Below are 22,490 nucleotides of genomic sequence, written 5' to 3'. Positions count from 1 at the left end.
GCGGGAGGGGGGGCGGTTATTTCCAATATGGCACCCAATATAGGGCTGAAAATAGGAATACTGTGTGTGGAAATCTCACAGTGAAACCCTACTGTACAGTTTGTATACATTAATAGAAAAAGAGAAAAATGACTAAAGATTATATTACATACACATATGGAACTGTCAAATAAACAATCATACTAAGTGAAGTGAGCCAGACCCAAAGAAACAGACTCTATGGTTTCCCTCATCAGTAATAATTAGTATATATCTAGGATAGTCCTAGCAAAAGATCACAATAGCTCAATAGATATGTCCATATGAACACCTAAGATGATGCTAAGTGAAATGAACTCCAAGTTGTGGAAACAAGTGGTTTATCATTGTTTTTATTTTCAACCATTCACTGTGAAATTATGTCCTTTTTCTTTTGTCTTTCTTTCCCGTGGTTTTACCCCTGATATCATTGTAACTGATTTTGGTACCCTGGATATTGTATAACGTATATTGGAACTAGGAAAGGGAAAAGAAATACCAAAATCAAGAGAGAAAGGATAAAAAGACAAACCAATGCAACAGAAATACTTACAAAACTATATGGTGTAAACCAATTGTGCAACTCATGGGGAGGAGAATGGGGAGGCGGGAAGGTGAGGGGAAAATGAGGGAGGAGGTAACAAGTTGGATAAGAAATGTACTCACTGCTTTACATATGAAATTGTAACCCTTCTGTACATCACTTGACAATAAAGAAATGGAAAAAAAAAGTGCATTTTCTAAGCTTCTAAAAAAAAAAAAAACCCCACACATTACTTTGTACAATTAATACAAGTAGGAAATACATAAGAGGAAAAAAAAAGAATGCTTCCTAGCTACTCAGGAGGCTGAGATTTGAGGATCGTGGTTCAAAGACAATCAGGAAAGCAAAGTCCCTGATGAGACTCTTATCTCCAATTAACCACCAGAAAACTGTAAGTGGTGCTGTGGTAGAGCACTAGCCTTGAGCAAAAGAGCTCAGGGACAGCGCCCATGCCCCAAGTTCAAGCCCTTGACTGAAAAAAAAAGAAAAAAAAAAGAATGCTTTGTGTGTGTATACACATGTGCACATTTACTCATATTTAGCATATTTAGGTGTAGAAGGCTTGTCAAAAGATGTAGTGAAGAGAAAACACAAATACTTAAAACATCTATACTTTTGGTTGAGACTAAAGATTTGAATGTCAGCATGAAAATAATAGTCATTACAGTTTTAAATAAAAGAGAGGGCTACCTAAACCATCACTATTGTGGGCAACTTTATGGTTTTTCTTGAGATTGAATTATAGGGTGTGATAACCACTTAGAGTCAATCTAAAGAAGCTATGCGACATGTAGTTCACTGCATATTACTTAGATAGCAAACAATTGGCTAGAAGATTCACTCTCTACTGAAAGCCAGGACTTTAGCTCAGGATAAAAATGTCACTCAAGAATGGAAATTGAATTTTCTATGGAAGTTAGGTGTGGGCCTTAAATCCCTTCTACTACAGTATTTATTTATTTTTATACCAATCTTGCATTTGGCTAAAATCTCAGTGTAGTCTCTGTTCTTCAAATGTAATTAATCTGTAAAACATGTTTAGGTAAGAGTATCTAAAGAAGGCATTCTTTGAAAATTAGATTTATGTAAGGTTCTTGTACATGTTGAAGGAGTGTCTAAAAATATTTATATGTTTTGGCAGAAGGTTTAGGCTGAGATCCTGTGTGGTTACACACCTAGATTCCTGAAACTGAAAAAAAAAAGTTTAAAGATTTGGTTGAGTGAGTTTATTTGATTTATCTATGTGTAGAGTCCAGTCTTGGCAAATAACTCCAAATCACGTTGGGTTACTGTTTGAATCTTTTGGTTTTGGAATTCTTTCTTTTAAAATCAATCTACTCACACAGACATTTTTTAAATAAATGCTTTTCTATTCCTCTAAACATGCTGTGCTCTTCGATAAGATTAAAAGTCTTAGCACTGTAATATAGTGATAAGATATCTATAACTATCTTTTACTTACCTCTCTCCCTGAGTCTTGGAGTAAAGCTTTGAAGGTCTGATTCCTACTTTGGAGATATCTTAAATTAAGAATGGGGTAATGTGCATATGTACATCTGACAGCTACAGGAAACAAGACTATATTATTAAGAAAGTGTAGGAATCCTGTGATGATTGTTTTCAGCAAGTTATTTGAAGGCAATATTACTGTAGTGTATAAGTTAGTATAATGCCATTCATACAATTAATACAATGGAGCCCCTGGAACTGTGTAACATAGCTGCTCTGCTTGAAGGGGAAACACACACACACACACACACACACACACACACACACACACACAGTTTTTTGTTAGTCAGCCACATCTTAATTTAGTATGTACACATGCAAGGTGATAATGCACCATTTACTCCCCCCAGTCTGAAAAGAGTTTCCAATTAATATTTGCAGAGAAGAATCTAGAATAAGAGGTCATGTTCAATAGCAAAAGTCAGCCATTTGTAGACCACCAATCTGGAGAAGATGAAATTATGAGGTAGGATGCAGAACATGCCTACTTCTCTGGGCCAGAAAAATCAAATGGTTCTTCTCAGAGGCAATAGAGAAGGAAGGAAAAAGATATGAAAAATAGTTATGTAGGTGACCATGGACTATTTCATTAAATTATCTGAGGGAGACTGATGTAGGATGAGACCCACCCTGAATGAAATATATATATTCTAAACAGGAATGGGTTCTCTGGCTAGGCAGTAGAAAAGGCTACAGAAAGAATATTTAAAAAAAAAAAAAAGAAAGAAAAAAACCAACTTCAATTCTCTCTGCTTTGCCTTAGGCCTAGCAGACCAATGATGACACCAGTAACCATGGCATACAATAGCCCGACAGCAAGTGGAATGATAGGACTTGCTGTGGAAATAAATGACTGCAAAGTCCCATCAGAAACACTCCATAGGTAGCTTGAGTGTCTGGGGAAGAAAAAAGGCAAAACCATCATGTAACTTTGCTTTGAGCATTTCAGTTCCCTCTGGCCCCGAGTGAGCAGAACTCCTCTAGGCAGAGAGGAGGGAGCTGCTGTAGACTGGTGGAAATGTCCAGCCAAGGCTTCTCGCTCCTCTAGGGTCCCGAGAGTTACTCATCGTGGGCTGTGCTGTCCAGTCCTGGGCCCTTCCTCATTGCACATTTCTCTTCCTGATAGCAGGAACTCACAGCCCAAACCTTTCACCATCACCTTGACCGTGAATGGAGGGACAGGCTAGCCTTCTTTTGCTGCAGCTGGTACTCCTATACATACCTGGAGGGTAAAAGGTCTTCACAAATGACTTTTTTTTTTTAAAGAAGAAACATCTTTTCTAATGTTTCTAGCTTATTCTGGCTTTCCCCGAAGGAAATCTTGGACTCCAAGAGACAGCTCTTATTCAGCTCTGGGCTTGAAGCCCTAAGTCCAGTCCAGCTTGGCTGGACTTTTTCATGAAGCAAGTTTCCGCCTCTGGTTTAGGAGCCAAGAGAGCGGAGTGCTGCCCACACTCTGCAAGCAACAGTGCGAGTTCACAGCGAGCCGCGAAATGCAGTTAGGCTTCTTGTTTGCATTCCAGATTCTTCCAACGAAAATATTCTTGTCTCATTCTTCTTTCCTGCTGTAAATCTGGACCCTTCACTCTTTTCTCCTTTCTTCTTTTTTGGGTGTCTGTGAGTTCAAGGTCTGTCTGTCCTATGACCTTTGAACACCTCTGAAATGTGGTAGATGTCTCAGCCTCTACCCTAAACATACAAATCATGTATTTTAGGGAAACCAGAAAATACAGGCAAGATGAGACAGACTGACAGACATGAAGTGAAAGAAAAAACACTGAAAATAAGCAGGAAAAAAAAGGGACAACTAACCTTTTTCTTTTTTTCCTAGTTCTAAGGGTCATTTTATCCCTGAACACCAGTTATCTGACTAGCATCCCAAGTAGAAAATTTGAAATAATCTTTATTTTCCAGTTCTTATGTGCGTGCGTGTGTGTGTGTGTGTGTGTGTGTGTGTGTGTGTGTGTGTGTGTGTGTGTGTGTACTAGTACTTGGGCTTGAATTTTGCTCTAGGGCACTCTCCCTTAGCTTTTTTGCTCAAGGCTAGTTCTCTACCACTTGAGCTATACCTCTACTTCTGGCTTTTTGGTTAATAAGAGTCTCATGGACTTTTGAAGACTGGCTTAGAACTGTGATCTTCAAATCTCAGCTTCCTGAATAGTTAGGATTACAGGCACGAGCCACTGGCACCCAGCATTAATATAGTTTTCTAAAAAGTAAGAGAGAGAACACGCAAGTTATAGTAATTCCTCCTTGTGTAGAGGGTTGCAGTTTCTATTTTCAAATTGGACTTAATTTGGAGGGCTTCCCTCTCCCAGATCCCTGTTTCCTGTATTTCCATGCCATCGCCACAACCTTCCTTCGTCATCTTTATAAGGTAAATTTGGTGGAGAGCATTCTGCTTCTAAATCCTGCTGAAGTTGTGCAGTCTTGAGAAGCAGGAGGCCCCCACCGGGAAAGGCCAGACCTGGGGTTAAACCCTGGCTGTGGGACTCTAAGCCAGTTACTTCAGGTTTCTAAGACTAGTTTTCCCAAACTGTAAAGCAGAAAAGGAAGGGATATTTGATTCCTTATGGTTGCTATGAAGGATATTATGAAGCATTTCACCATACAAATGCCACTGTATCGTTGGTAGTCACAATTGTCAAGGTAAACCTAACAAGTCAGGACATCTTAGAATGCCTGTTGTGGTATTGAAGACCCCTTGGAAGATTGTAAAGAAATGCATTAAGTCTAAAGAGAAAGTGAGTTGATTTTTTTAAGGAAAAAAAATTGGCCTCTGCTTTGAAATGCTGTTTGAAATACGTCTCAAGCATGTGTGTTCCACATACATACAGTCCGTCTTATTTCATCAAACATGAGTTGGACTTTTTGCTTGAGAAATTGGACTTGCGTCAACTATTTGGATTTTATTCCTATCATAAATGTTAGGCAGTGATGAGCGATACATCTAAAAAATACTTACAAAATATTAAGGGTCAAAAGTGGAGCTGAGGCTCAAGTGGTAGAGTAGGAGCCTTGAGCAAAGAAGCTCAGGGACGGCTCCCAGTCCCTAAATTCAAGCCTCAGGACTAGCACAAAATTTTTTGAGGGGCGAGGGGGACAAAATATGATTCTTTATCATTTTCCCCTGATCCTCTTCCTCCTTCAGAACAGGAATTTGGAAGAAGAAAAACTAACCCGATTTTCTTCTGTGTGGGTCTAGATGGATTTTTATTTTAAATCTTGGGAAAATATCTGCTCAGTCACCTACACAAGTGATAGTATATGTAATTGGGACTTGATTCATTATTTTAGTGAAAATGGCAGAGACTACCCCCCTCAGTATTGAATAATACAGGTACATGACAAGTGCTCTCTTCCTTAATCTGTTAGAACTCTGAATGCTAGAGACACTTGGCTCCATTTTACAAAGACCTTGAAGGTCAGAAAGCTAAAGGAACTGAACATCTCACAGTTGGGGAGAATTGGAACCAAGGGTTCAGTCTATCTCTCTGGCTTCAACACTATGCTCTTTCTTTCCACAAAATTACCTTAATCAAGATCACCCTGGGATTTTATGAGTTCTCTTGGCTTCGCCCTCAGAGAATCAGCTATGGCAAGGTTTTTATTCCTGATTTAGTAACATACCATTTCATAAAGCTTTATAAGCCTGAGAAATAGCTACATTTTGTTTAAGGTCTATTATATACCTAATTAATTTCTCTGGCACAGCATTGATGATTTTTTAAATAGCTTTTTTATTCTCTAAAGTTATAACTGTAGTTGACAAAAGTATACATAATTATATATACACCCTCCTAAATTATATATAAATACATCATATTAAAATAATATGTCTACGCATATATCAGTATATACATGCACATAATTTTTAGAAATTTTGAATTATCTTTAAGTAGTTGTGCAAAGGAAGTGCCTTTTCTTTTTTTTTTTTTTTTTTGGCCAGTCCTGGGCCTTGGACTCAGGGCCCGAGCACCGTCCCTGGTTTCTTCCCGCTCAAGGCTAGCACTCTGCCACTTGAGCCACAGCGCCGCTTCTGGCCGTTTTCTGTATATGTGGTGCTGGGGAATTGAACCTAGGGCCTCGTGTATCCGAGGCAGGCACTCTTGCCACTAGGCTATATCCCCAGCCCAGGAAGTGCCTTTTAACAAAGCCATTTATGAATATAATGCATTTTAATCAGTGTTGCCCCCTTCAACATTCTCACCCCTCTCCTTTCCTTTCCTTAATTTTGTGGTACAGTACTGTGAATTCTTGACAAATAGGATTTGAATTTGCATTTGTGTCACTGAAAATTCTGCAACACGGTGTTTCAATCTTAGCTCTTTATCCTGGGTCAGTGTTTACAGTTTGTGGGGTTTTGCTGCTTGGCTTCTTAATGTAGTGGGTTTTTTTTTTCTACCTACTGCTATAAGGAACAACATTATTTCTGACTGCAGCAGTCAAGAACCACACCACGGGGTTGTGGTTGTGCGTCCTGGTTTGAGGGGTGTCCTGCTTGAGTCTTGCCCTGGCAGCCACTCTTCAGATGTGGGCTATTTGTAATTCTCTCTCTACCCCTCAAAAGACCCTCATCACTGGCTATATTCAGAAATGTAAGCCTAAGATCCATGACCTACCATTGCAGGCTTCAGGAAAACATAGGCAGTGGATACCCAGAGTCAACTCATACTGTGTGTCATTTCCGAGGGCTCCATAGACATGGATGGTAGCTTCGGACTAAACCTGGATGGTAGCTTCAGACTTTAATGTTAACTGCAGCACTAGTTGCTCACAGGTAGGTTTTTGTGCTTTTGACATGGTAAGCACAGAACATAGAAACTATAAAGTTTTTAAGAGCTTATGAAAGGAAACATTTGAGTCCTGAAAAGACACATATATTTGTTCCAGAAAATGAAAAATGGATATCAATGAATGTTGAATGAAATGTCCGGCAAAGACCTATGCCTTGCCAGTTTTACCCACAGGTATATTTAATGGTCAATTAGTCTATTACTGATTTTTAAGGTAAATTGCAAGTTCAGTTCTGTTGTTGGTTCTTACTTCATAATCTGCTCATAGCCAGATGTTTTCAAAGCCAAACTACAAAAATCCTTTTCAAGTTTTTATAGCAAAAAAAAAAACTTTAAATGTGGGTTTGGGGTATATATTAATATTTTGAGGTAAAAATATCAAAAAGGAAAAATACCTGGAGCTCCTCATGTTATAAAACATCCTGTTTGTGGGTGGCTGATACATATTTGTTGTTTTAGGTGAATTTTCATATTATACTTATTAAGTTTCTATTTCTGCATAACCTCATTGCTTGAAATTTTTATAGATAGGCACTTTTGCATTTCTTAATTGCATCCAATTTTTATGTAGATATTTAATTCATAAATCTGTATCTCTCAGATTGCTTGTTTGCTGATATAAATGGAAATCTTATAACTATAGAAAAAACGGGAAATGCAAACCATTTTTAGCCATTAATGATTGTGAAGCACCCAATAATCTTTACCGTTAGAATCACAGAGCTATAATTTGCCAAATATTTTTTTCTTATAAAATACAGATACTTTCCTTTCCATTTTAATCTTTTTTTTTTACTTTGGTATAAAAGGCTTTTGAGATAAAGAGGGGAGAAAATATAATAATGTGTAATTCACACTCCAGAACTACCTACCAGATCAGTCTGAGCTACTCCATCTTCCACCTCGCTTTCTCCTCCCCATCCTGCTTCCTCCATTGACCTACTGCTTTCTCTCAGTATCATTCAGCCAGCAACCAACATGCTGGAATGTATGTCCACTCCTAAGATTTTCATCAAGATAGACTCTGGTGGTCTGAGAAGAGATGACTTTAATACCATTCTCACATGGTTGTCAAGGGTTCAGCACTAGCATTTCCCATGCTCTGCATTCACTCTGTCTCTAGTTAATAGTTCCACATTTGACATGATCAGCAGACCTCTTCTTCCAGTAGCCTCCATTTGTTCACACGAAGCCTTTGTCACCATCTCTTTTGTGCCCGTGATGTGCTAAGAGGTTTTTCAGAATGTAACAATGAAGAGCATGTGTTTCCTAAAATGTGCAGGAAGGAAGAAAAGATCAACATGCTCTCTCTGTAGCTGTCCGAATCTAAGAACAAAGTAATCTCTTTTTTTCCTCTCCTCCATTGATTTCATCCCATAGAAACACATCACCTCCTCCATTTAGGCTCATGTGTGAGAGCAATAGCTCAGCATCTTCCCTTCACCATGAAGCACATGGTGGCTATAAATCAAGCCATTCAACCCTGTTCCCAGCCCTGCCCTTAGGGTGTCAGCAGGAGGCAGAGGATAAACAGATAGTTGCCTCTGTCAAATTCCTTCTCCCTGGGCTGGGAGAGAGCGTAAATGTGTTATTTCCTGCTGAACTCCCTGGGAACAATGCAGTTTTCAAGTGTTAGAAGCAAATATGTCATGGCTCCCCTCTGTCTGTGAGGAAGCTTTTGCTCCTGTTTGCATTCAAAGATGATTTCCCTCTGAGCTTAGCCTGCAGTAGTCAGGGAAGTCTACTGGGGCCTTGCCACCATTCCCAGTGACACACAGACCAACGGCCAGTGTGTCCTGCCTGACATCATGTGTGGCACACGTTCTTTTTCTGTTGTGTGCTGCGTGACAATTAAGGAAGATCCCTTTTTGAAAACATATTCTTAAGTTATTGACTGTATACCCATATGCCTTTTTTTATTTTTATTTTTTGCCAGTCCTGGGGCTTAAACTCAGGGCCTGAGCACTGTCTCTGGCTTCTTTTTGCTCAAGGCTAGCACTCTACCACTTGAGCCACAGCACCACTTCTGGCTTTTTCTATATATGTGGTGCTGAGAAATCAAACCCAGGGCTTCATGTATACAAGGCAAGTACTCTACCACTAGGCCACATTCCCAGCCCCCCACACCATGCCTTTTATATTTTCAAAACCTTCCTTCCTTCCTTCCTTCCTTCCTTCCTTCCTTCCTTCCTTCCTTCCTTCCCTTCCTTCCTTCCTTCTTTCCTTCTCATTCTCTTTCGAGTGACAAGTTTTCTTACTCTCTTTTGACACCAAGTTGTCTTGCTTGTAATAAGCATTTAGAATGGATAATTGAGTTCTGTGGGGTGGCTGTATGGGGGTTTGAATTCAGGATCTTCTAGCCTTCCAGGTCAGCCACTCCTGCAGTGTAGACCCAAAGAGTTCTTGAATTCTACTCATTACCCACATGTTCTGATTTCTTTATGGTCTTCTTCTTAGATCATGCTACATTCAAACTCGCTTTAAAGTAGCTTTCTTTCCACAGTCATTGATGTTAACTTAGGTTGTTCAGTTAGCAGGTACAGGGAAGGGGTGTGTGTGTGTGTGTGTGTGTGTGTGTGTGTGTGTGTGTGTGTGTGTGTGTGTGATGTCAGTCCATATCAAGGCTTTTCCCTGTAGTTTTCTCAGACACTTGTTTATCTCAGGCTGGCCTGAGACTCATATTCCTCCTGCCTTAGCCTTTCTAGTACTGGACTTACAGGTATACTTCACTATGCTTGGCTCTATTTTTTACCAAATTGGAAAAACAAATCTGTTGTAAAATGACTATAATACATCCTTATATATTAGCATCAGATACAGGCTAAAATCCAAGTTGCTTAGTGCAATGCAAAGCAATGCAATAAGTTATAAAAGAATAAAATAAAATCGTATTCCTGGTCACATTCCAGTCCTGTCAGGAAGAGTGGGTGGGGAAGTAGGGACAGCTAATCTCCATCACATGTAGTCATTTCTGGACTCCAGGGTCTTTATGTCTTGGAACACTCTTATCTTCAACATATGGCTAGTAATACTGCTGCAGAAGGAGAAAAGAAAGTGGAGAATCATCCATAGAAAATATTTATGACCCAGGACTGTAACTGGCTTCTTTCTTTGGCTAGAACATAGGTAAAAGTGACTCACACCTAATTATAATGAGGGCAGCAAAATGGAGTTAACAAGCATGGACCCATGCTTGGGTTTAGGACTCACTAGACTTCTGAGGCTGACCATCATCTATATCTCCATCCACAGGTGACCCCTCTCATTCTATCTTCCTGGATCACATACCACTTATTCACCGAACCTTGCCTTTACTCTCTATTCCTTAACCCCTTGTGGATGGGAAAGATCATGTGAATGTGGATGGGGTTCCCTAAGAAGATGGGTTTTTATATGCAAAAGTGGCAGAAGTCTCCTAAAAGGATTGGGAGAGGTAGAAAACAATTGGGCCAGGTAGCTAGGTAGCTGGGAGTTTGCTGTGATTGGAAATGATAATTCCAATAAAAGACAGATCTCATGTAGTGACTGCCTGTTTGCCCTTGTAGTAAGAGCTGGTGTTTTCACAAAATTTTATAAACTTGTAAAATTTAGATTGTAGGTCCCCTGTCATATTAACTGCTTTGGAAGGGCCATTAAGGCCACAATGAAGAACTGTAGCTATTTAAGAATTGTTATTCCAGCTGTTATTTTTTTCATACTCATATGAAAATAACACATATCTATAAGTTGGGAAGATGTTTTTACAAAGAATATCATTTGCTCTCTGCCTTAACTTCTTCTGACATGAAATGGGAAGCAAGCATGTCGGGATTTGTAAGCCCGTGATGACAGACTTACTGAAGTCAAAATAGAATCCTTGCAGGAGAAAAGAGAACCTCCCTCCCCCCTCCCCATTTTCCTCCTCCCTGCCCTGAAGGGCTTGCCCAGTTTCAGATACTGACATTCTCCTAACACAGCGTGGTCCCTATAGAAGGCTTTCCTCGCCTAAGGCTCTCAGGTCCTGAAGGATAGCAATACATTTTTTTCTTTTGGGCCAGTCATTATTTAATAAGGATTGGTTCTCTCTCTCATTTGTTATGCTTTACTTAATAAAAACATTTTCTGGGAACAAATTCCTGTTTATATTTGTAAGTGCCATTTCTTACACCTCAAATTCTCACACTGGATAATTTAATGGGACCAATAGATACAAAAGGCTTGCCAAGAACAATTCTCATGGAGAGTTTGAATGCAATGAATCCTCAATAGTCCAGACCAAGTGGCAGGACTTAATTCCTAGTCCCCAAATATTGAAAATCCTGTAAAGCAACCACTTACTTGACCTTCTTTTATTATTCTCCAGGGATTTCCTGGAAAGGACGGTTCCTCCGGCCCTCCAGGACCACCAGGGCCAATTGTAAGTATTTCCAGAAATGACCAGGGTAACATTTCATTTCTCTTGAGATTTCTTCGATTAAACCTTTTACTTAGCAACTATTTTTTTTTGATGTAGTATAATGACTTGTCCTTTGATACAGAGCTCCCCCAAATCCCTTAAAAATATTTCATATGGATGAATTATTCTATTTTTTGAGCCATTGTGCCTTAGATTATGTGCATTAATTTAGGATTTTTTTTGGTACCAGTACATGGGCTTAAACTCAGAGCAGAATGTTCTTCCTTTGTGTTTTTGTTTGTTTCTTTGGGGTTTTTGCACAAAGTTGGTGCTCACTCGAGCCGCATTTCCAGTTCTGGCTTTTTTGCTGATGATTTGGAGATAAGTCTCATAGACTTTTCTGCCTGGGCTAGATTTGAACCATGATCCTCAGATCTCCGCCTCCTGGGTAGTTTGTATTGCCAGCCTGAGCTACCAGTGCCTGGTTCTAATTTAGTTTTTATTAGGCACAAGTAAGGCTTGAATTCTATGGAACCGCACCTGCCCAATACTTTAGAGAAACAGCATTGTCTTCCCATTTCTGGTAGTTGGGAATTGGAATGAGCAAGGCATTCCAGAGTCCTGGTGATGAGGACGAGAGAGACTATCACAGGTACATTTGTTAGCCCTACTTGGAAGCTGGCTGTCATCCCAGAGAACGTTGAGTCTTCAATTTTCTCCACTTCTTTGTTCCTCTTAGGGAATTCCTGGAGCTCCTGGAGTCCCAGGGATGATGGGCAGCATGGGACCGCAGGGCGCCCTGGGGCCTCCGGTGAGTAGGCCTCGTGAGGCTTGGCATGTGCTGTGTCCATGTCATTTACGTGTTTACGTTTACCAGCATCTCCGCTGGTCAGAGTTGTTTATTCAGTACTGATCCTGTGGGATTCTGTGAAGGAAACGGGCGGCCATGGCATGGCTTAAGTCAGGTGTTTGTCATGTTTTGCTCATGTATGCTTCCATGGCTTGTTCTTCTATATTTGTCTAAGTCAACTCATTATCATCCTACAAGAATTGGCCACAGGAGGCATCAACCAAGCCTGCCTTCCTAAGGTAAAATAAAAGGCTTGAATAAGCAAGGGTTTAATGAGAGTAGTGATAGATTTTTTTTTTTTTTAGTTTTCTAAATTCTACCAGATAAACCGAGTTTCTCACAAAAACACATACTCACACCTAAGTGAACGGTAGTGCAAGTGAAAGTCCAGTGTCTAGAACTAGTCCGTTAGATTGTGGTTTAAATATCATCAAAGGGAGCGGGAAGGGATAAGATGGGAGAAACCAATGAGCAATCAATACATCAATAAACATGACACCTTCTCAATTACCCACTGGGTCTTTTGTGGCGCTATATTTGACTAAAGATGAGGCACACCGGAATATCAATGCATTTCCCCCAAATTAAGCACTTGATAATGTTATTTTTGTTAGAAATCAGCAAAAAGGTGCCCTTGATGGTGTCACTAGGGGCCCCCGGTGATTAACATTTTTTTATCTGAGGCAGAAACCATTTTGGGTGGGGCAGCCTTAAGTTTGGGGATTTCCCAGCAGAGCAAGCTGTTCTCTGCACTGTCCAGCCCAGGTTTTTCCCTGTGTCTGGGCTGCCAGCTCCCACACAACTACAGGCTGCCCGGTTGGCATAAGGCAGGTTCCATGTCATGGTTGATTGATTTCCCATGGCTGTCTGTCTAGGAAGGCAAGGGAAGGAGACCAAGAGGGACAGATTGTACCACTGGAAATAGCAACAACTTTCCTCCGGCTGATGCCAGAAACACTTGCTTTCCTGCACTCTGCCTCCAGCTGCCAACTTCCCAGGGTTGAATGTGCATGGCTGTGGTCCTAATTCCTACCTGCGTTTTTGCACCTTCCCTGCCATGGGGGAGTGTATGCTGAGGGTCAGGAAGGAAGGGGGCTAGCCCCTCCTGGGACCACATGCCCAGCTTGACCTCGGTTTAGCCTAGGTAGAGCCTGTCTACATCATTTGAAGAGCTCTTTGTTACAAACCAGGACACTGGTTCTCTAGACGTGTCCCACACAGGGTCCCTCCCTTCTAACCAGGGGAACCCTCTCATTTAGGCGAATCTTCAGTTCCCTCAATTAATTCATTGAAAATATGCGACGAGCAGGTACACTATGTACTAAAATACAGCGGGGAGGGCTTGGGGGAAGCTCTAAGACGGTGTATCAAAAGACAGCGTGAAATGCCTTAAGGGAAAGAATCCAGAAACTGCTATGACAGGGGGGTTTTAAGGAAGGAAGGCTGGAGGAAATAGAGAGGGAGAGAGAGACAAGAGAAGAGAGGGGAAAGAGAAGAGAGGGAGGTGAGAGGGGGGAGAGAGAGAGAGAGAGAGAGAGAGAGAGAGAGAGAGAAGGAGAGAGAGAAAGAGAGAGGGGGTGGGGGGCAGGGAGGCGGGGGAGATTGCCCTAAGCTAATTGAAGAGGTGAATAGAACAGCTTTGGAAGGATACAGTAAATCAATGAAATCTTGAACTATGGGTAGAATTACTACCCACAGAGACAGGAAGATGGCATGGCCTGGATAGGAATTATGCAAAACAGGACAAACACAATGTCATGTGTACATTTGTCTTTCAACTCTTTCTCCAGCTCCTTCCCAGGTACCAGGTTTCATTTCAGAGCCCTTCTCTTTCCCATGAAGATAGTCTTTAATTAGGTCCTTGGCCTCTGTTTTAACCCTGGTCTGGTCCAGTCTTTGGCTGCTGGACTTCTTTTTTTGTGTGTGTATGTGTGCTTGTCCTGGGGCTTGAACTCAAGGACAGGGTGCTAGCTCTGAGCATTTTTGTTTAAAGCTAGCACTCTACCAATTGAGCCATAGTTGCCATTCTAGCTTTTCAGAAATAAAAGTTTCATTGGCTTTGAACCATGATCTTCAGATCTCAGCCTCCTGAATTTCTAGGATTACAGATGTGAACCTCTGGTGCCTTCTATGCTAGACAATTTTTAGCACAACCCTGTGTCTTTCTATAGTTTGACTCCCCCAAGTCCTCCAGAAGATGGGGTCTCCCATGTTCACAGTAGTGTGCAAGGCCATTCATTCTCTATGCCTCTTACCTTCTTCTGCATTATGATCTGGCTTACCTCCTGGTGAACTTCAAGCTAAAACTGCACACCTTTCCTGTAAAGCCACCCTTATGTCCACAGGCTGTCAAGTACTTCTTCAGGTTGTTGTCTGCCTCTGCACTGGCTCCTCAAGGACAGAATTTTCTCATGCTTATGTTTGCATTGTTAGATCTCAGTCCAGTATGGGACACATAAAGTGCTTTAGATGTATTTGTGTGTGAGAGAGAAAGAAATGGAGGGAAGGGAAAAAGGAAGGGGCGAAGGAAGGAAGGAAGGAAATGAGGGAAAGGAAATTGGTATTCTGATTAGGCTGATGATCGGGGGATATTAGGAGGTCGCTTTTATAGCTTAGGAGTCAGGTTAGCTGAAGGCAGCCTTAGATATTTGGATTTTGTGTAACAAGTATCTTTAGTCTGTAGGACTTGGACCATGAGATCATTCTTCTTCCTTTCAGCACTAAAATTCTGTGAAACTATGAATGGAGCTACTGTATTTCCTTTCCTTTACATTTCAAGTATTCCTAAAGTTAAAGAAAATATGTGGCATTTTTCCAACCTTCATGTACAGGGGCTGTGTGTTTTACATCAAAGTATACTTTGGTGGAGTTATGGGCCTTCACTTGCTCAGGAATTTTTATTTTATTTTGCTTTGCAAAAATCAAAGGAAAGATGTCAGAGTAGTTGGGATAAAAATAATTTCTTTCTGCACTGATATTTCACTAAAAAGATCTTTCATTGAGGTTGCTTAGCTTTTCCTTTAACTATTTAATAATGAGCATCATGAAACTGACTGTGAGGAATTTCAGGCCCAATTAAGCACATCACTATCCACATTCTAGAAAGAGCCAGTAGCATGCTGTGGTGTAATCAGGTTTGCACTATAATTCCTTTCTTCAAATGTGAAGCATTTTGAAATAAGCCAGTATAACAAATGATAGTAATGGAAATGTCCAAAAGCAGAAATAAAGTGTTTGTATTTTTTAAATGATTCAAGTTAAAATTTCACTCTCAATTACTGATTAGGTTTGGGGAATGGTATGTTTAGGGGTGTTCTTTCCTTCCTTCCTTTTCCCCCCCTCTCTCCCTCCATTCCCCTTCTACCCTTTCTCCCTTCTTCCTTCCCCTCCTCTCTCTCTCTCTCTCTCTCTCTCTCTCTCTCTCTCTCTCTCTCTCTCTCTCTCTCTCTCTCTCTCTCTTCTTCTCGCCCACCCATCCTTCCTTGTCAGAACTGGGGCTTGAACTCAGGGTCTTGTGCTAACAAGTACTCTATCACTTGAGCCACGCCCCAAGTCCTTTTGCTTTTTAGTTCCTTGTCAAACAGGGTCTCACGTTTTTGCCTGGGCTGACCTCAGACCATGACCCACCTTCTTCCCCCCTTTGAGTTGCTGGGATTACAAGCATGCACCATCAAGCCTTGCTTATTTTTGTTGTATTTGGGAAAAATATGATCATCATTCAAACGGAAGGTACTGAGTAGCAGATGTACTGAGCACTGTCTTCTGGCCATCAGTAGGGTATCCAGGCAGTGAACAGATGCTGGAGACCACAGTCCTATGCATCATTTTCCTATGTGTAGGGTGTAAATTCTGTCTCATAGGGTTTTTGTAAGGAATACATGAGTTAATCTTATATGAATGATAAAAGCATATGATGAGTTTTCATGCAAGTCTGTTGACTGAGTTAACATATTGAATGTAACCTGTATAGGGGTTGGGACATGTCAAAAAGCAACTTAAATACTAATTACTATGACTTAAATGCAGAATATTTATATGTTTGCTGATTGTTATTTTTGTTTTGTATATAATACTTCACAATCTATTTCTGTTCAAGTGTTTTCCAGTGATAATGAGAGTATCTCATTTCCAGTTGGACTTGCAAGAGAGACACCTGTGTCTCTTAAGATTTGTCTTTTTGTGAAGTCTAAGGCTTAAGGGAAGAGGTCTGCTCAGAGAGAGAGCCATGCAAAATGAATCTTTGCAAAAAAAGTTAATAATGGAAATTTAAAAATAGAATCAATACTTGCTCTACTGGTGTAGAAACTTGCTACAGCGTGGCTGAGACATTTTTCTTCTGATTCTCTTTTCAATCAAAGTATTTGAAATGAAATACAGATTGGCTAATTATGTGGAACAGCCAGTCATCTATGCAGTGTATGTGTCTGAGCCTCTGCCACTGCTCAGGCAGGCTTAGGGAACCTGGGATGCAGAAATCCATAAGCAAGATGGAGACTTGGCTTTGCAGAACTTGTAGAAGAATCTGCTTTGTCTGTACAGGTTGAAGTCCTCTTGCCAGCACTATCTTTAATTTTTGTTGTTGTTGGTTTTAAGGGTACTGAGGTTTGAATTCAGGGCTTTCTATTTGCTATGTATTAGCTCTATGACTTGAACCATTTGTCCAGCCCTCTTTGGCACTTATTTTTGAGGCAGGGTCTTGCTTTATGCCTGGGATAGCAAGAGTAAACCCAGCCACTGGTTGAAATGGAGTCTCACAAATGTTTATGCCTGGGTGGTCTCAAACTGCGATCCCATGGTCTCTGCCTCTGAAATAACTACAATTACAGGTTTAAATCACTGTACACATCTTTGCATTTCTATTCTTTATTTATTTACTTTTGGTGCTAGTCCTGGGGCTTGAACTCAGGGCCTGTATGCTGTTTCTGATATTCTTTTGCTCAAGGCTAGCTTTCTATCACTTAAGCCACAGCTTCACTCCTGGCGTTTCATTTTTGGTAGTTTAGTGGAGATAAGAGTTCAACTTTCCTGCCTGGGCTGGCGTTAAACTATGATCCTCTTATTTCTGTCTTATTTATAGCTTGCAAACCGCTGTGGTGGAATTCCGCAGTTTCACCTCCAATAGCTATAAGTGCTACATATTATGCCACCCCTTTCTTCCTCCCCCTGCCTCTTGACACTTGAAATTAGCTGAGAATTTTCAGTTTGGATAACTTGTAATGAAACACACTTGGGGGAAGACACTGAGTTGGGATTGAGTCCATTAAGATTGACACAATGGTTAACAGTGTGACAATGTGGCATGTTCTACTTGTGAATTCCATCCATATTCTTTTTAGGAATGGTTATAAAAATTACCTTCAATGGGGCTGGGGATATAGCCTAGTGGCAAGAGTGCCTGCCTCGGATACACGAGGCCCTAGGTTCGATTCCCCAGCACCACATATACAGAAAACGGCCAGAAGCGGCGCTGTGGCTCAAGTGGCAGAGTGCTAGCCTTGAGCGGGAAGAAGCCAGGGACAGTGCTCAGGCCCTGAGTCCAAGGCCCAGGACTGGCAAAAAAAAAAAAAAAAAAAAAAATTACCTTCAATGAAACCTTACCTCTGGGTAGAATCAAAAATAGGTCACTGTTCTGAACAACACCTGTTTTACATTGTAAATATAATTTTAAGACAGAAACACTGAAAATGCCATTGGGTAGGTGTTTTTTTTTCAGTGAAAATTTAAAAGTAAGAATAAAATTCTTAAGGTCAAACAATAAATAAGCCACATTATTAGATAACAATTCAACCAATAATTTATGCACATAAGTGTTTCCATACTCTGGAGCCAGAATATCCAACATGTTGTCATGCTGGATAAAAATCAGAGCGAGAGCCAAGTGTCAGTGGCTCATGCCCTCGCTACTCAGGAGGCTAATGTCTGGGAATCACGATTTGAGGCCTGCCCCAGTACGAAAGCCCATGCAACTCTATGCCCAATTAATCACCACCTCTCCCCCTCAAAAAAGAGATGGAAGTAGAGGTGTGGCTCAAGTGGTGAGCACTAGCCTTGGACAGAAAAGTTCAGGAACAGTTCCTAGGCCCTGAGTTCAAGCCCCAGGATTGATACACACACACACACACACACACACACACACACACACACACACACGGTTTTGAGTTCCACTAATTTCACCTCTTAAGCTCCTGGGTGAGAGAGGTTCTTTGCACTTCTTTTAGAAACGGTACTTTAACACTGAAAACACTTGACATGTAGGATTGAAACTCCTTTGTACGACTATTTGAAGATAATTTTTAGAAAACTGTAAACATCTTACTGTTCAGAAGACATTTGTGAAATTAGTTATGGAATATTGGTAAGATTGAGTACATACAGTGATATTTAGGATGTAAAGACCTATTCAGTGAAAACAGATTGCCAATGGAATAATGCTGCTTGATTCTAATTTTATAGCCGCCCCCCCCCCACAACCTAGCTATATCTCTGCATGAAGGGGCTGAAGGAGTAAATGCTTAAAGGAGCTATTTATGCATGGGTGGGTTGCTGACTGTTTCTGTTTTGCGTAACTTTTTTGAAAATCAATGCTGAGAAAAGTTTCTTCAATAAGGAACAATGTAACTACCATTACTTGAGCGGAGCACAGCATCCTAAGTAACTCACTTTTTTTTCACTTTTACAGGGTGTCCCTGGAGCAAAGGGAGAGCGCGGTGAGCGAGTAAGTCTGGGCATGTTTGCTGGCTAATGTTGACTGCACATAAGCCATGGCATTAGTTCGGTGAACATAGCCATTCATCACTGTGACTATTCATGAGCCTCTCTCCTCTCTCCTTTACTCACTTGACTGAAAGCTCATTTACCACTAGGAAAAAAAAAATCATTGAGTGCTGGGTCAGATCTTGAGAGCTATTTTCAAGTTACACATCTCCTGCCATCTTGTTCAATGACTTTGGGCTTCATTTCTTAAGTATAAAGGAAGACAAGATAGGCTTGTATCACTCACAAAGTGAATTTGATAAGTCACTTATATAAAGGATATGAATGAGTTTTGGATATAAACCACATAGTAGCACAAGATTACTGTTTTCCTGATGTCCAATATCAACACCCAAGAAGACAAGGAAGAGACAGGACCAATGAGCTGTCTCTAAAATTTAAATCCATTTATTTTAGGTATCTTCTCTCTCCTTAAAGAAATGGTGCAGCTGCTAATAGAATTCTACAGTTGGCTGAACTAAGAACTGGTCTTTGGCTCAGCCAGTTACTTCAGCAAAACTCTGAGGAATGTGGTTAATGTTGGTCAGTTATAAAATGAGTTTAACAGTCTTACTCTGAATTATTAGCATTAGATGAACCACTGCTTGAGAAAGCACTGTATTTTATAAGCTCCAAGGAACCGTAAATGAGGCATTAAATATATATGGGTTTGTTTCAAAGCTATTATTTTTTTTTTGAATCTGAGATCCTAAATGCTTACTTTTTAAATCTAATGTGGACTCTGGTGCCTGGAACCATGTATTCAAATTGCCTCCTGTTGTGGGTCTATCCTGTTGCTAGGAGCAATGGGTCAGATCCTGGCTGTATGGCTGCACTGAGCTGCGGTTGACCGACTGATGTCCTTTGTTCTCCTCTAGGGTGACCTGCAGTCTCAGGCCATGGTGAGGGCCGTGGCACGTCAAGTGTGTGAGCAGCTCATCCAGAGTGAGTGTGTTACAGTCACTGAGGGGGTAACCCATGGCCATTGGCCTTTCCTGTGACCGCAGTAATGAAGGATGACACCCCTGATCCTTTATAAATTCTACCAGTAATCCATCCAGCACAGCCATAACAGATTACTCCCCAGCTCTATGTCAGTGGTACAGAAACCAAGCCCCTGTGTCCCCAGCCCAAGGACAATGGATTGGCCCAGATCAAATCTGCTGATCTGTCTTTTCCCTCCCAATAAATAGACTCCCCCCTCCTCAAGCGTTCAGCACTTAAACTACCAAGGTAGATCTCAGAAGCTACCTTTGAAAAGGTCCTTCAAGATATTGATTTCTACTAATTCATAAGGTTTAAATTTTGTCATTTTTTTCACCTATTATGTTTTGATATCCTAAGGCCTTTTTTTAAAATTATTGAGTCTTATATCAAAATATATACAGAGAGAAAGGGGGAGGAGAAGGGGAGGGAGAGAGAAATAGGGTTAATGTGGCATTTGGTATGATACACATAATTTTGGACATGTGGCCTTGTGCCAAAAATTATATCAGACCTTGGAAAAACACCTCTCCCACTTTTTATTTTATACCTGAAGAGTTTGACAGCATTGTATTTCAGTTATTGAGACCTTCCTGTTCACAATCTACCCATCTGTTTGCATATTTGCCACCATCTTCTGGTTATGTATTTTGTCCCACTAATGTAGCCAGAGGATTATTAGGGTTGACCCTTCTCTTTTCCAATAATTTGGTCAGTTTGAAAAGAACTGAGGCCAAGGAAAAGTAAAATATTCCTCTCAAATGCATCCAGCCTTTGTCTTGCTCAGCAGCCAGCCATCCTCTGCTCTGATAACGCCCTTCCCCTTCCAGGCCTGGCATTTGCAATGCGATTCTCTTATCAGTTTCAGGGTTATAGTTGTTTTAATCTAGGGAAGTTTGAGAGTCAAACCAGAGGAGTCCAACATGTGTCTAAGAAGACACTCTTGGCCTGGTCCAAAAGTCCCACCTGCAATTCTGAGATGGACCCAGATCCTACCCCGAGGGAGGTATGAAGATCCCAAACTCACAGTTCTCATTAAGATGAAACCTCAGAGCGAAAAAAGGGCCCATGCTACAAACACAGTACTCTTCCTCCTTTATGGTTCATTTTAATTAATTTTATAATATGCAAAGTAAATGTGTATGAGAAAGTCTAGCATTTTAATGAACGGGTCAATGGACTTATGGGACTAGGGCATGACTCAAGTGGTAGAATACTTGCCTAGCAAACATGAGGCCCTAAGTTAAATCCCAGTATAGCCATTTGAAAACAAAAACAACAATAGCAGCAATAAATTATCAGAGGGAAAATTTCTATCCTGAATTGCTTCATAGATTTGTCATTTCAAATGGACAATGTAAATGATTGAATGATTATTAGTAGAAGAAAATGTAAAGGGTTAAATGTTCCTATGACTAATGGCCACTTATGAGAAAAGTCTTACGATATTTACTGCCTTGTTCCACTGTAGAATGAAAACCTTGAATAAGTAGATGATTATTTAGAATATCCCCTAAGACTGGGGGCTCAAAGTTTAGTTGTTGCCCTTAGTAATTCTCAGATTCTTGTGAAAAAGTTCTAAGTACGAGAGTATGTGAGTTAGAGCTTAACTGGCTATGAAATTGGGAGGCCTTGTGTGTTGGTGCAGAAGAAAAGAAACTTGAAGACATTGTACGAAGCAGTACTGCTGTTACCTCAACTGTTTTCCTAACCATTGCTCTGTTTTCTCTGAACTCTTTATTTTATTCCTTAGGCCTGCACACAGAACTTGAGTTACTAGTTTGTATACAATTCTTTACAGGCTCAGTCATCTGGTTTCTAGTCTTAGTTGATCAAAATAATGCTAAGAAGGGTTATGAGGGAAACTTCAGGGCTAAGGTGATGACAGCTAGGACAATAATGAAGGACAGCCCTTTGTCAAAGGCAAAGCTGAAAATCACGTGTATAAACTTCTTCTCTGTCCAAGAATGAGCAGACACAATCATAGTTCCACACTTAAGAATATATTTTAGGACTACTTCCTGAATGTGGTTACTATTTTCATTTAGATTTAAATATTTGGGAAGGGATAAATAGTAGCCATCTAGAAAATTCTATTTATGTGGGGAAAATTGTGCCTCTAATGATGTTGGAAAAAAAAAGACATTTATTTATTACTGAGTACCAAGTATTTTATAAATCTATACTTCTAATTACTAAAATACATTCTTTCTGGCTTAGGTTGAGGAATTATGGGAGCTAGTACCATAATTTTATCTCATAAAGCTAATGGTAGTTTCTACAGCTGAAATCTGATGAAGATTTCTTGAAAAAAAAAAGTCTTGCAAACGAAGAGCTGAGGGGAGACAGGGCAGTTGTCTGGGGGTTTGTGAGCAAGAGGGTGGAGCAGACTTTGTGGGTTGGAAAAAAGACAAATAACATGGAGGGAAACTGCTGAAGCAAGGCAGCTGTTTGAGGGTTTCAGGGTCAGATAAACGTTGGGGGTGAAGATAAAATTTATGATTTCTGCTCAGTGATGTTTATCAACACGCTGACGTTCACTGTGCAATGCCAAACACATGAGATGCCACTGGAATCAAAGCCAGACGTTCCTATCACCCTAAGTGAAATAGAAAATATTCAAAGCTGGAAATCAATATGTCTCCCAGGGGTAGGCTTTTT

At 40.5% G+C, this 22,490-nt stretch overlaps 1 protein-coding gene across 5 annotated transcripts in view; it reads left to right on the top strand.

Annotated features, from left to right (window-relative positions):
• The window catches only part of Col14a1 (collagen type XIV alpha 1 chain), a 176,445-nt gene that overhangs the window by 136,832 nt on the left and 17,123 nt on the right, over positions 1 to 22,490 (top strand). For all 5 annotated transcript variants that reach the window (XM_048358765.1, XM_048358762.1, XM_048358764.1 and 2 more), the window contains exons 41-44: positions 11,210 to 11,263; positions 11,982 to 12,053; positions 18,772 to 18,807; positions 19,724 to 19,790. In XM_048358765.1, the coding sequence (XP_048214722.1) occupies positions 11,210 to 11,263; positions 11,982 to 12,053; positions 18,772 to 18,807; positions 19,724 to 19,790 (229 nt within the window). The remainder of the gene's footprint in view (positions 1 to 11,209; positions 11,264 to 11,981; positions 12,054 to 18,771; positions 18,808 to 19,723; positions 19,791 to 22,490) is intronic.

This window comes from Perognathus longimembris, chromosome 12, assembly GCF_023159225.1.
Source record: "Perognathus longimembris pacificus isolate PPM17 chromosome 12, ASM2315922v1, whole genome shotgun sequence".
In the NCBI taxonomy this organism is placed as follows: Eukaryota; Metazoa; Chordata; class Mammalia; order Rodentia; family Heteromyidae; genus Perognathus; species Perognathus longimembris.
This window is presented reverse-complemented; position numbering and strand designations above follow the sequence as displayed.